The sequence below is a fragment of the Sturnira hondurensis genome, unplaced genomic scaffold (genome assembly GCF_014824575.4).
Source record: "Sturnira hondurensis isolate 20B ecotype Veracruz unplaced genomic scaffold, ASM1482457v3 Scaffold0022215, whole genome shotgun sequence".
In the NCBI taxonomy this organism is placed as follows: domain Eukaryota; kingdom Metazoa; phylum Chordata; class Mammalia; order Chiroptera; family Phyllostomidae; genus Sturnira; species Sturnira hondurensis.
Genome location: NW_028094846.1, coordinates 8,896,389 through 8,911,754, shown reverse-complemented (window position 1 = coordinate 8,911,754; position 15,366 = coordinate 8,896,389). Strand labels below are relative to the sequence as shown.

At 44.5% G+C, this 15,366-nt stretch overlaps 1 protein-coding gene across 2 annotated transcripts in view; it reads right to left on the bottom strand.

Annotated features, from left to right (window-relative positions):
• The window catches only part of RALGPS2 (Ral GEF with PH domain and SH3 binding motif 2), a 124,891-nt gene that overhangs the window by 72,633 nt on the left and 36,892 nt on the right, over positions 1-15,366 (bottom strand). For both annotated transcript variants that reach the window (XM_037035232.1, XM_037035233.1), the window contains exons 5-6: positions 4,510-4,593; positions 358-447 (exon numbers count right to left, since the gene is read on the bottom strand). In XM_037035232.1, the coding sequence (XP_036891127.1) occupies positions 358-447; positions 4,510-4,593 (174 nt within the window). The remainder of the gene's footprint in view (positions 1-357; positions 448-4,509; positions 4,594-15,366) is intronic.

The window sequence follows — 15,366 nt, the reverse complement described above, 5'->3', positions numbered from 1 at the left end:
TCTCTATTTCAAAAGTAAATAACTGATATGTATTCTACAAGGCTTTCCCAATCACCTGCAGGAGATATATTGCAAATATTTAAACAGTGAACTTCACCATAATCTGACCTCTTTATTCAATCAAATAAATCATACAATTCAGCTATTCTAAGAAATGGGAAATGACATAAAAGGGAAGGAAGAAAAACAAATAAAGGCAAAGGGAGAGAAAACAAGCATCAGTTTAAAAACTGACTTTTGTTAATCAATGGGTCTTATTTTCTAGCATTAGAAAATAGTAAATAAGTATCATAGGCAAATATTCACAAAGATTGCTGAGCAGTTAAACTCAAAGACCAAACCGCAGGTTTTTCTTACCTTAGCAGTTTTAATATAGTGGCTCAAAACTTCGGCTCTAATTTTTAACGTCTGAGCATGAAGAATCTCTCTGACAACCCAAAAGCTTACCTGCAAGTAAAAATAAAAAATAGTTGAATGGCAAGATTCTCCACTCACTTGGGCCAAACCGGCAGCAAGAGCTACTTGAAGAACCCCCTGCAGCCGTTTGAAAACAACACCTTCTCGTTCCTTGGATTCACCACCAGGACACAAGCAACCTCCAAATGCTGCACACACGTCACATCTACAGACAGACATAGACGTGTGTGCGTGTGCACACACAACATAAAAACATCACGACTACTTTTAATTGGGAAAAGCCTGTCCTTCAAAAATTTCAATGAAAGGAGCTAAGAGGATGCAATGAAAGCAGGGTGATGCAACACGACACTACACAAATGCAGGGTTTTTTGCTGTATCGTCAGACACTCCGGCAGAACCGGGCAAGCTCTAAGAGCAGACCCTGGAAAGCACGCTACTTAGGGCACGTCGTTCTGCAGACGTGCAGTCCCACGCCGCCGTTTGTTTGCACCGAGCGGAATCCTAAGTGTGAAAAACCCCCAGTATGGTCTTCTTGGAATGAATGAAATGAAATAAAGCATCGTAAAGAAAAACAAATGCGAGTCACTCTAAGTTTAAGATTATATTTTCAAAAATTATGCAGTGCTTTCTAATTCAATGAAACCACACTGATGACTTCTCTTAAAGAACATTAAAAAGTCACCAGAAGGTACACTAGGTCTGTAACCTGACGACGTGTTCAATGCTGGTGAAGACGGTCTGCTTATCACGCAGTGTAACATGTATGTGACATTTTAATTTCATGTGCAATGAAAAGAAAATCAGGGCACTAAATGCTGCTCAGATTTATACAAACCTAAAACAGGGTGTAGTTAGAAATCTTAACGCAAAAGATAGTGCTACTAACTCAGATTTCTTCACTATGATCTGTGAGAAGTGTCGTATTTTACTTGCAATTTGCATCAGTAAACGTCAAAATGTATATATGTTACAAATGCACAGGTGAAAGTAAAATGCATGTATTTTAGGAAGCCGTCTTCATACCTGCTACTATAGTCAAGCGATTAGTGGCAATAACTCTCCCTGATTCTCATGAAGTTCACTTCTCAATATGTCAAAATGTTAATTTTGGATATTTCAGTAACAACCTTGGCGATCATCTGTGAATGCAATCTCAACTGCTTGATCATTAACGTAATTAAATTTAATGCCAGACAAATATTAAGACAAATACTTTGGTGATTTTAAAATATGACCACAGCCGTGGCTGGTGTAGTTCAGTGGATTGGGTGCTGGCCTGTGAACCAAAAGGTCGCCGGTTCAATTTTCAGTCAGAGCACATGCCTGGGTTGCAGGCCAGGTCCCCAAGGCGGGGGTGTGCTAGAGGCAACCACACATTGATGTTTCTCTCCCTCTTTCTCTCCCCCTTCCCCTCTCTTAAAATAGATAAATAAAATCCTTAAAAGAAAAAAAAACCATGACTGTGAATCCCTCTCCCTGAAAGCTGGGGTGGGGGCTGCCTCTCGCTGACCCTGCACAGGTTCCCAAGTGCCTGGACGAGCGAGGATTAAAGAACTTGATGCTGACTTCCAGGACCAGGGCTCGCTGGGACGTCCCCTCTGGGTCCCTAGGCTCCCGTGCACGAAGCCCAACGACACTCAGACCCCCGTGCTGGACAGGCTAAGTGTGGGTGCTCCCCACGGACAGTCCCAGCTAGAGCCAACCCAGCTAAGAATACTGGCTCAGAACGACCAATGCTGAGAGGCTGTTTAGTAAACCTACTGGACTTAAAAGAAAAAACTCTTTAGGCCATTGAGACAAAAAGAGAGAGTAATTTTTTAGGAAAAGAAAATTAAATTATCATCAGATTTTTCAACAGCAATGATGGTCTGTCAGAAAAAAATTGAGTACACATCAAATATAATTTAAAAAAAATAAAGTTTTATACAGAAAACAGGCACACTTATCCATATGTAAGAACTCAGGAACCGTGAGTTCTTACATAGGGACCATCGAGGTTCATGTGAACCACGAACCTCTAACCTCTCCAACCAAAATGGCTGCAGAAATACCAACCTAAGGATGGTTGTATTAAATATACACTTACTCATACAGCCAAGAGTAAATAAGGGTTAAGAGAGAGTGAGTGCATTATACAATGTCTACATGCTCAGATAACATACAGCACAACTATAAAAAACAGAACATCTGCAAAGCATGCATTGTTTACAGTGGTGTTACTGCTATTAGTAGTGTTATTCTGAGCCTGTTAAGCAGGACGAAGCAGCAAGCGAATTACAGGACACTGCATCGTGCCCTGTGTTCCCATGGAAACTCTCTGAACTACTTTTCCATCTGTGCGAAGTCCAACCTGAAAGGCAGAGACTGTCAGACTGGATTTGAAAAAGGAAGACTCGACTATATGCTGGCTACAAGAGATTCCTTTTTTAAAATAAAGATGCACACAGGGTCCCTCTAAAAGACTCTAATTTGCTACTTTGGATGTCCTGTGACCTTCAAGGAGATTAATCAGAGTAATGGGATAACTAAGTAATGAAGCTTACACAGGGTCAGTTGTGACCTGGAATAACGATAGGAGCTTTCCTACACTGTGACATATTTGACTCGACAACTTTTGGCTTACGTAAGAATAATCTAAGTGCTTAAAATCTATAGTCAAATGTGTGGGTATTGTAACAATGCATTTACGGCAAAGAGAAAACTTTTACTGTGATGATAAATTCTAACCACCCCCCAAAACTGCTATAGGGCTTAAATATGGAATTCAGTAGGAAGACATGCTTGCCTTAAGGCCCCGTTAATGATTTCATCTAAGCTTTAAACACCTGAACCAAGGTTTTGGTGAGCCAAGGAACCTAAGAAACGACTGGCTATAAACATTTAGAAATGCTGGGCTAAAGACAAACTGTTTTGCTAAAGAAATGTATGTCTGACTGGAAAGGAAAATAAAGGATTTCCCTGAAGGCCAAGAACGAAGAAGGAAATAGAGGCAAAGCAGTAGTTACCCCTTTCGGTGACAGGGGCTTAGAATTTAATACTCCTCCAAGCGCGTGACACCAGGTCTCCCAGCTCGGCCCTGCCCCCTCTCCTAGGGCCTGAGGGATCCTGGGAAGGGGGCACTCTGGGCGGAAGGTTTCCCACACAACTCACCCACTGTCAGAGGGAGGGGCAGAATGAAGCTCTCGTAAGAACGTGTAACCTGCCCTTAGCTGGAGTTCGAGTTTCAGTTTTCACTACAGAGCAGAGCAGAGGTTCCCCAACCCAAACGTTTAACCTAAAGGATAGCCCTACGTCTGTGACGGCCCTTGGCACCAGCAAAGCCAACAAAAAGCCTCTTGGAAGGGAATCGCCCCCATCCGAGGCAGCCGCAAAACGCCCACGGATGAGGCTTAGACAGCCGGAGGTCTCCATCCCAAGTCACAAAACGCTCAAGGCAACAAACCACTGTGAATAAGGATCAGCAGAAATAACAGATGGCGTGCCCCAAGGACGATGGATAACAACGGAAATTGTAAAATAAAACCTTGAAAGTGATTTAAGAAATTTTTAAAAATGGCGCTAGTGTAAAAGCACAGATTTAAAACACGTAACATTTCTGAGGAGAATTAGGGAACTGAAATACAGCCCCGAGGAACTCACACAGAAGGAGCAACAGGGACGGCACGTAACACAAGAAAGGTTAAGACAAGCAGGGGGGAAATGGAAAGTTCTAACAAATTTCCAACACGAATTACAGAAGAAAAAAAAAGAGAATATGTTGAGACAGTATTTGAAGAGAGCCTGTAAATGCTCCAGAACTTATTTCTTTATGAAAAATTACATATCGAGGGATTATATGTCAGAAACTAAACATCAAAATTTAATGAGCAACTGCCCTGGCTGGCGTGGCTCAGTGGACTGAGTGCCCTGTGAACCGCAAGGTCTCCTGTTCAATTCCCGGGCAGGGCACATGCCTGGGTTTAGGGCCAGGTCCCTGGCTCGGGGTGTGCAAAGGGGAACCAATCCATGTTTCTCTTGCACATTGATGTTTCTCTCCCTCTCGCTCCGAAAAGAAACGAAACCTTTAAAAAACGTCTACGAGCAACTCACGTGATTAAATCTTCTGGTGAAGGCGACGGCATTCGGTGCGGAGCTGTGCTTTTCCTTTTTATTCCACCCACAACTTGACAGCTCCTGGGGAAGTAAGTTGGAAATTAAATGTGTGTTCAAGGAACAGTCAGGTTTTCCTGCCACACTGAGGGTTTCAAAACCCTGATGAGAGTTGCATCCCTTCCTAGAAGCGTCGTATCCAACAGGGATTTATCTAACCTTCAGCCACTTGGTTAAATCACATAAGCACATTTTACTGGCTGGAGAGACGAGGGCAAAGTCACCTGTCTGTGGGGACACAGGTGACCCGACTGCTGCTCCAGGGCAAACCGACTGACCTTTCTCCGAAGAGATCTGAATCGCCAGGGGAAAGACCCCCCAGATCCTGAGGATTGAGGGTCCCACAGCCCAAAGGGAAGGTGGCAGCTCCATTCAGACACTCGGAGCCGCCAAGAGCTTTGCTGCACCTCAGCCTCAGGGCTGACAGGCCACGACCCAGCGAGTTATTAAAGAAACCTCTGAGCAAGGGGTTCCTGACCGCCCACAGCGTCTGTCCACAGACTTCAAGGGGCTCGGGGACTCTCATGTGAGAAAAATAAAATTTGCATTTTGCACCAACCACTAACTGAAATGACATTCCTTTCCATTATAAATGTAAGCTACAGATTCCGGAAGAATTAGCAGTATGTGTGGCTTTGTCACTAATAAAAATCACGTATTTTCATATCACATCACATAAGATAAATTGAAAACATCTATACTCATTACGTTAAAATATTCTTTCACCTCTAGATCTTATTATATTAATAAAAACACATCTATTGCTATGTAACAGTTTAAAATATTTTGATAAGTATATTTTAACAGAATTTATTCCTTGCATTTAAAAAAGGGTTCAGTTCCCTAGGCTTCAGCCTGAGGAAGCAGTCCAAGGTTCAACAGAAAACCCTGCTGTTCCGCCCACCACCAGAAAGAGGCAGAATCTGTAGGAAGAAAACTGAAGAGAGTTTGGGAAGCTGAGTTAGGGTGGGGAACCAAAGAGAGGTGAGAAAAGACAAAGACAAAGCCGTAATTATTACTCTCAGACAGATGGTGATAAATGGTGTTCCCAGTAGGGGAAACCGGGAGGATATAAAATGATACATCCAGAGGAAAAAAAAAACAGTACTTTTGGACATAAAAAATAAATTTAAGCCCTGGCTGGTGTAGCTCAGTGGACTGAGCTCAGGCCTGCGAACCAGATGATTGCGGTTCAATTCCCAGTCAGGGCGCATGCCTGGGATGAGGGCAGGTTCTCAGCAGGGGACCCACGAGATGCAACCATACATTGATATTTCTCTCCCTCTCTCCTTCCCGTCTCCTCTAAAGATAAATAAATAAAATCTTTAAAATAAATAAATAAATAAATTTAAGAAATATACAGAAAAATTGTGAGATAAAGATGATAAAATGTTTAATAAGCTAAAAGTAAGAATAAAAATGTTAATTATATGAATCCATAAGGGTAAAAATCTGAATAATAAAAAAAAATTAGGAGATGACAGAGAAAATGGAGAAAAGTAACTAAAAAAAAGATTCAAGAAAATGTCCCAGAACTTAAAGGAGAAGAAAAGGCCTATTACAACACATTAAAAAAAAGATGATTCAAACCAAGGCTTAGCATAGAAAAACCGGAGCACACTGGAGATAAAGATCCTAAAATCTGCTGGATGGGAAAAAACCCAAACCATATCACACACAGAAAACCAGGAATCAGGTGGCATTGACTATCCCTGCAGCAACATCAGAAGTTAAAAGACCACTGAAACGACGCCTTCAAATGCCTGGAATTCTAAATCCAACAGAAATATCCATTCAGTATGAAAAGGACGCTGCAGACAGTTTCAGACAACTCTCCTTCTACCGACCTGTTCTCAGAGAGCGAGGAGAATGTGTTCCATCAAAACAAACGAGCAAGAAAAAGAAAGAGATGGGATCCGGGAGGCTGGAAGCCAACACAGGAAGAAAGTATCTGGAATTCCCACGTTAGCAGCAAAGGGAGACCCTGGGCCATGGCAGTGAACAGCCGGTAAGTAAGAACACTGGTCCAGACAGTAAGGACCGAGAGGACAGCGATTCTAAGACACTTGAGTCTGAGAGACAAGACACTGAGTGGACACATTCAACACATTTGCTTCTGGCAGAAAAATGAGCGACAAGTACGGAGGAAGCTAACATAATTATTAGCTAAGAAAAACAAAACGTCAGTAACCATGGCGCAAGTGTGAAGAATATCTGAGCCATGAGTAACTTGTTCTTTGCAGCTGAGCCACGGCTACTTATTTGCATCAAAATCATGACATAACTATTTGGGGAAAAGAGGAAGAAGTGAGTTGTGTAAATGTGAGGGGAAGAGAATATAAGAGAGTGAAATCATATCCAAAGTTGAAAAAAAATCATAAATAATGGGCATTAGAATTTCACTGGAAAACTGGACGTAAATCCCACAGAGGAGTAGCCAGGAGGCTTGGGTGGGAGCTCTGCTCGAGGGGGAGACTGGACGGGTGGGGGCAACGGGGCGTGGCTGCTGCTCTGGGACCTTCTCTTGCAGGAATATTCGACTTAGACATGATACATGCCTATCTGCACAGAAACTTTAAACTGAAGTAGAAACTAACAACAAGGAATGGACTGAGTCAGGGGAAGACTGAGGAAATAGTGGTGACGCTCCCAGACAAGAGCAAGGTTCCCTCCACCAGGGTGGTGTCAGTGGACGTGGAAAAAGGAGGCAGAGCGAAGGTGTTTTGGAGGCGGGCAGGACCTGGTCGAAGACTGGATTCGCGCAGTGTCAGCTGAGAACGCGGTGCCCAGAAGTGCCCAGGGGCCCCAGTGTCGGGCCAGGGCCACTGAGATGGGAGTCACCCAGATGAGAGTCCTGAGGGAAGATGGCATCGCTTCAACACAGCTGGTGAGTAGGAACTGCCCTGAAGATAGGAAGTACTAACCTCTTATTAAACCTAAAGTTAGATGAAAACTTTCAAGTTCAGAACTACTGAAGGAAAAAGTAACACGACAGAAGCAACTCTGCAGCAAAAAAGAAAAAAAACTGCTCGGCCCTCAGCCTAGATGTACGCTCATTTCCCACTATCTCTTGGTACAGCCAAAAAGTAGTTAGTGGTAGACATGACATTAACATAAAGTGACATGATATGATGACTATATTAAAAAACACCAACCTGCTAGAATGCGTTTTTATTCTTCCCCCAAATCAAAGCACATTTATATAATTATATAAGATGCCATATTTTAGGACAAGATTCTTCAATTAAATCCATAAACACTAAATTTATTTTTAACTATACAATTTCCAAAGTTATATTAATGCCATAATCAAAGTGCCTCTACCAAACTGCTGTTAAATTGATCAAACCATTCAATGCCGCCATTTGACGTGGAGTTCAAACTCAATTACGGAGCTTTACACATAAGACAGATTTCATTTTCCTGCTATCAGGCTACATTAGAAATAATGAATATCCTTGTACCTTTTCCGACAGTTCTGATCATCTTCTGCAAGCGAAATCACTAGGTCAAAGACTACGAACTTTTCCAAGGCTCTGAGAGCTAACTGCCCTCCCCAAACCCTGGGTTATTTATATTACCACTGCACGACAGTCTTATCAAAACTGGGTTAATTCCTCTTATATGTGTTAGTACTTTAATTTCCCTAACTGCAATAGTAATTATGTAAATATATTTGTTAAATAGAGAGACAACCGGGAGTGGAGGGGCCGTGAATCACCTATGAACCCACGGACTAAAGAAGCCCTATGCAAACATCTTCCCAATGACTTCCGTAAGAGACTCCCAGAGCCTGGTTTGGGTTTGTTTCTTTGAAGTAGCCAGTATACCCGATCTTTTTGGTGTGATTTAGTCTACTGACTCTGTGCTTAAAAGGCCCCCCATCCCAAGAACAGATGTCTGAGCAGCGGCACTAGGAACAACGGTTCACACCGATTTCCAGACTGCTGTGTGCCACGTGCGAGTCTGCGTGCTTCGCACACTGACCCACTCGATCCTGTCTTCATTCACCCCCGTCATTTCTAGGGTAAATGAGGGGCCCAGACAAAAGTACTGGTGACTTACAGCTTGGTGTTTCACATTGAACAGTTTTTTTAAACTTTCTGTGACTCGTCAAAAAATGCTAAGAGGTTTCTGAAAAATCTAATTCTTCAACTATTTCAACATCATTAACTTAATGGAAAAATGCTTTGTCCCTTTATGATTTTGTTGGAAGTGGATGAACGGGAATGAATGAATCTGCGGTCACATCACTTGAGGGTAAACGAATTAAATTCCACTGGAGCCCTCCATTCAAAAGAAATGTATAATTAGAAAATACAAAGAAACAAGGTTTTTTTTTTTAAAAAAAAAACCTACTTAAGATGATAGCTTCTGCTTCAGAAAATACTTCCCATCTGAGACAGTGTTACATTATTAGTTAGAGATCGCCATGGTGATGGGAGAGTTCTGTACCTTGACTGAGGTGGTGGTGAGACAAATCACATCTACACATACAATAAACTGTCACAGAACTACACAGACACGCACTGAACTAGACTTCTGTATGATGTAACTCTTCCAGAAGTGTGCAACCTTTTGGTATCTCTGGGCCACACTGGAAGAGGAAGAGTTGGCTTGGGCCACCCATTAAATACATTGTGACATGTAATCACAGAAAAACCTCACGATGTCTTAAGGAAATTTACGATTTTGTGTTGGACCGCATTCACAGCCACCCTGGGCTGCGTGTGGCCCCCAGGACACGGGTTGGACACCCCTGTGAATCTAGGGAAAACTGGGTAAAGGGTAAATGGTACTTCTCTGCATTATTTTTTCCTACGAATCTACAATTATCTCAAAATAAAAAAAGCTAAACAACAACAAAAACGCATTTAATGGACGATGAAGCTGAAACTGCACAGACTCGGGGAACGGCCCTCACCCCAACTTCCTTCCCAAACCTCAACATGCACAGAATTTGGTCTTGCTTCACCTCCACCCCTCAACAGCCACTGCGTTTCTCTGTGAGAAAAAGTATTTGTTTTTTCTTTTGTCTCAGACTCTAAGATCTTCTTCCCAGTGACATGAGAACACAGTCTAAGAAGTAAGTTACACCAGTGTCTCCTGGTACCCTGGCTGAGAGCTATTCTGTACTACAACATCCCTCAGGGACACCAACAAGTTGAAGTCACCCTAGTGAGCCAAAGGATGGTTTTTAAGGGCCTGACGTAAGAACAGGGTTTGAGTTGAGTACACTATGTGAATACGCCTGCATTTTAGCAAAGGTTCAATGAAACACAGCAGCCTGGATGCCTCTTAAAATTTCTTCCACCAGAGCTAACTTAGGATTTTTAAACAAGGCAGTGCAGAGAACTCCTCTAATAGTAACTCACGTGTTAGAAAGGCAATTTCTTAGCGATGGTTGAAAGTGCAATGGACAGAACGCCCACGGCCTCTATGCGGGCCCTGCAGCTGTTCCGCCCAACCTCTGGCTGCGCTTGCTCGGGGAGCTTGCGGGAAGGCACACAGCCCACCGAGGCCAGGACCACCTACCTACCCTGCGAAGGGGTTACTGAGCTTCACAGGAGCCGCAGCTTCTCTTATGTCCTGTAGGCTTGTTCTGTAAAGTCAAATTCTTGATCTAACTTTCATCTTGCAGGCTCCAGCTCCTAAAAGGACTGCTCTAAGGGTGGTGGTGGAGGGACACCTACAGACAGAAGAGAAAAGGCCAATATAGAGCGGCATGTAGGCAGAGACGGAGGAAGAACAGAAAAAGCGATGGATTTGTACAAGGCTGCGGGGGTGGGGGGTAGGGGGACGGCTCCTCCCAAGAAGGTACCGGCTGCCTAGGCTTTCCTGCTCTCAAGTGGGAAGCTTTCAAGGGACACAGCAGATGCCGTAGCATCCAGCCTACATGGCCATTTAGAAGGACGTCTCAGGCACAGATGAAATCCTATGATTCCTGTATTTTCAATCAACAGAATAAGCTTTGAAAACAGCATCCTTCCCCAAACTATTAACACCAATGTAGTATGTTAGATCAAAAATATCACTTCTCTTTCTAATGTGCTCACATTCTCTCCTTCCCCCTCCTCACGTTACCTTAAAGCTGCCTCTACCATAAGGCCAGCCATAAAGTCAGGAGTTACAAACACACACCAGCCCTCCAGGTCAGCAACCGTCTTCTGTACCTTCTCTAGTTCTAACCCAAGCCCGACCTTACTATGTATCAAGGGAGTTCGTGGTGATGAAGAGCAACGATGCGAAATGACAGAACAGCAGCAAGCAGAACAGTTTATCCCAGTTGACAAGAAAAGCTTCACGTCTAAGTGTCTTTTGCTTTGTTTAAACTATCCATGCTCGTGAACCATTTACATTTCAATTCTGATGCAAATGATAATCTCCACTGCACAAGACACTCCTGATGTCAGAACTCTGGATGTTACCAACATTACAGTCTCTCTGCGTACAAGAAAGTTTGCAGAGAGAAAGCTCTTTACTCATCCTGCTGGAATATCTCTGTGGAAAGGTTTCCCAAATGGCTTAGTAAGATTTGGACTTCCCCACGATGCACCTTCTTTCCCATATTTAACCAGCGCGCTTCCTCAGCCTCCAGCGCATCCGGTGCACCCAGGAGGGCCTCATCGGTCCTTTATATCCAATGTCTGTCTATTGACATACTGTATAATGTACTGTATTGACTGCCAGGACAAATAAAGCACGGACTTTCTTCTTGAAATGGAACGCAAGGCAGAGCCTGTGACTCTGTGAACACTTGAGAACCTCCCACAAGAGGCAATGGGACGCAGAGGAATGGCTAATGGACCGTTTCCGGCTGACGGAAGGCTCACAGAAGCGCCACAGAATGGCTACTGCAGAGGAAGACTGACTGTAAGCAGGAGTCTGGTCCAGGATGAGTAACCTAACGACACTCACTCTGAAAGAGACCCCACTGTTGTAACATGCACGGCAACGCCTTCAGAAGAAATACAAGCTTTATGGAGCATCAGAGAGGTCATAATTGACCAAAAACCCCAAAACCTATGCATGTGGTAAACATGCAAAAACCTTTTCAGAACAGAGAAATTGCTTCACCCGAACAGAAGGACTCACCCTGGAGGGAAGCCCTCTAGATGCGTGAGAGCTTCCTGCAAGAAAACCACCCTTTGTGATCAGGAGAGAAACCTTACTGGGAGATCTGCACATAAGCAACGTGGGGAAGCCCGAACAGGAGCTGAGCTCCGACGACACACAGAAAACTCACGCTAAAAACTAATGAGTGCACAGAACCACGGAGCTAAACTTTTGCCCTTGAAGAATTCATACAAGGGAAGAAACCTGAAAAGTGTTCTGAATTGCAGCAGAAAAAAAATACACCTGTCCTGTTTCCACAGAAAGCCTATTATTTCATAAAAGCCCCACTCCGGCTCTGGGAACACGGTTTCTACAGGTCGATCCCAAACACGACACACAAGGGGAGACGGCATGCCTGCGGGGCAGGGTGCACAGCGCAGGGCTCGGACGCCACTCGCCAAACTCAGACACTGCACAGGCACGGCTGGAGCAGCCAGGGACACGTCGGTGAGTGAGCGGACGAGAGTTTCTGTCCTCGTGCCCATTCCTGGGAAGGGTGACAGAGCGCCCACCACCCATGGCCCCTCCTCCTCCAGATTCCTGTAGTCTTGATCAAAGTAATATTGACACAGATAATAACAATAACCACATTTAGTACTGACTGAGAACCATACCTAGCTGCAGCTCTTTCTCTGAAGTCACCCCCGAAAATTACTTCCAGGAACTTCTCACAAACCTGGAAGGCACTCTAAAGATCAAGGAGTCCGAAGTCCCCTCCTTCACAGATCTGAGAATAAAAGGCCGAAGATCTTACACAGATCGTCTCGGTGGCACAAGGCATAAACGGCAAAGCTGAAACAAAAATGTAAGTCTTCTGGCTCCCTGCTTTTAAGTTTTGCCACTAAAAATATCTTTTGGAGTAAATTCCAAAATAAGTAAAATTAATTTTGATTTTTGAGTACCCAGTCAGAGAGCTGTGAGTGTTAAGACAGTGACTTAAAAAGAAAAAAGTAAGAGGCAGCAAAATACTTGGCAACTGGCCCCCAAACTGGTTTAAAGACAAAAGAGAGTGAGCAACGCGATGGAGGGAAGAGCAGGGACACACATGTTCAGGGCACATGAGCGCCGATGACGAAACCACTGATCTTCTTCCTTCTTGGACTCACTATCATCACAGTTCCAGCAACATGTTACTAAGTCTCCTCCCTGCCACTCGGAGATGACCACTTACTATAGTACAGGGACGACTGCCCACCGACGCTTCCAAAGCTGGCCATCTGCTTGGGCCAGCGGGCGAGTGGAGGTTCTTCGGGTTTCTGCAGCAGCAGCAGTGACACAGAACCACACCTGGAGCAGAGGGGCGGCGGGGCGTGTTCGCAGGGAGCGAGACCCGCTGGAGCGCAGGTGACTCCGCTGAGCCGTCTCAGGCCTGACGACCCGCAGACCCTGAGGGATGCTCCTACTTTCCGAGACAATGGGTGACAGCCTTGTAAAAACACTGTGCTCTTTGAATAAACATCCTTCTGAGTTATAGTGAAGGAGAAGGGGACCCAGTTATTTAGGAGGCAAAAACCCACTGGTGATACTGGCGAACGGGGGAAGAGGATAAAGGGAGAAGGGGAAAGAATGACTTGAAGGCTTCTGACTGGTGTGAAAAACGGGCAAATGGGGCAAACCACACACAGGGAACCTTAGAAAACAATACCAAAGCCAACATCTTTCCTATGTAATTATATTCTTACTAAGGATTTCTTAAAGTTATCAGTGCACTTTCCTCTAATATTAAATTCTTCATTGATACACACGTTTTTCCATTCTTCTCTAGCATGAAACAGAAAACGAAAAAGCCTAGTATCAAAATCCGTTCCTTTGTTTTCTTTCAATCGGAGGCGATGTGAAGTGGGCTGAAGGCAAACCAGGATGAGCACTGTTTGATTCAGATCTGCTCATACAGAGTTGATTTTGTGAGGCCAGGATTCTGTCAATGACTAAAGACAGTCCCTACGTAATTAAAAATAATTTTTCACATTTGAGATAAGGCAGAAAGTTGCTACAGTGAAATAAGAGGTTCGGAATTTTTCTTTTCCTTTCCATGAGCAATTCTGAAGTAGATGGCGTGCACACATGTGCTCACACACACAGCTTTTTAAAGGTTTTTTTTTTTTGTAATATAGAGAGACTTGAACCTTGGTATAGTGGACAAAAACATGAAGACAGATTTACTAGATGCAGTGATAACCACTCTATTCATAATATTTTGGGCAATTTTAATAAAAAATGCCTATATTAAAGAAATTCCTTCATACTTTCACGAAGCTAAATATTCTAACTACACAATGGGGAAGACCATTTTACGCTCACAAATAAGACTGATTCGTTAGACTGGCTGGCACCATAAACAATCAAGAGTTTTGACACAGTAACCGCTGCCTGCATACACTTGGGAAAATAACGGGAAGACTCTTGTGCTGTACGACTCAGTACCCAGTGCACTCGAGCGCGTGTGTCCCCGTGAACGCTGGGCACGAGGGGCACGCTAAGGAAGGCAGTGAGCAGGATGCAGCAGGTACACAAAAAATGTAAGACCCGCGACAGCACACACCGCCGAGGGGTCTATGTGCTTGTAGCAGATACGCCGGGGGTGTGGGAAGGACGCAGACGCTCCCTGGGTGGGAGGAGGGAAGGGAGCAGGTGAGTGTGGGGGAAGGCGGAGCAGCCTCGACAGCACCGGGTAGGCGGGTACACAGGGGTTCGTCTGGCTCTTTACGTCTTACGGTCAGCACTGCATGAGGAACTAGAAAACCTTTTTCTGCCAGATGACAAATCCTGTCCAGGCTGCCAGATGTAAAGTCACCTTGCTGATGACACGAGTAATGGTTTTCAAGGCGGCAAACCACCTTGCCCTCACCCGACCCCTCGCCTCCTGCCTGCACCTGCTGTAAACTCACCGAAGCTCCCTGGCCTCAGCCCCGGGCTCCCCAGCCCACCCCCAAAATCCTTCCCTTGTGTGAGCACCAACAGTGCCTCAGTGGGGGCAGATGCAAACAAATGTCTCTCTCCTTTTTCAAACCCCCCCCCCCAGATGCCTTCCTTGATCCTTTCTCTTTTCTTCAAAATGTCAACACAAAGTCACATTATAAAGTCATAAATGAAAGGTATGAGGAAAAAGATGACTGGACTAAGTGGTGAGACCCAGTATCTTATTCCCATTCTCCCAGTAAGAGCCTCAAAACCTTGGGTAAATCACTCAGCCTTTCGAAGTTGACTTCCCCCTTCACTAAAGTGACGAAGCCAAATCAACCAAAATGGCTCACACAGGCCTCCCTATGACTCAGTGGTATACACAGGCCATGTGAGTTTCTGGGGCCCGAATAATGCACGGACAAGTGAGCCCGGCCAGTAGCTCAACTGGTTAGGGTGTTGCCCAAATACGCCAGTTGTGGTTTGCTCCCCCCGGCCCCCCCGTCAGAGCACATACAAGAATCAACCAATGAATGCATCAGTAACTGATCAGTAAACAAATCACGCTTCTCTCTCTCTCTCTCTCTAAAATATACACACATGTATATTGGCACACAGACAAGTCACATAAGAGCTTTAAACATTTAGCCCTGGCTGGTGTAGCTGGACTGAGCGTGGGCCTGCGAAGCACACGATCACAGTTCGATTCCCAGTCAGGGCACATGCCTGGGTTGCAGGCCAGTTCCCAGCAGGGGACTCATGAGAGGCAACCATACATTG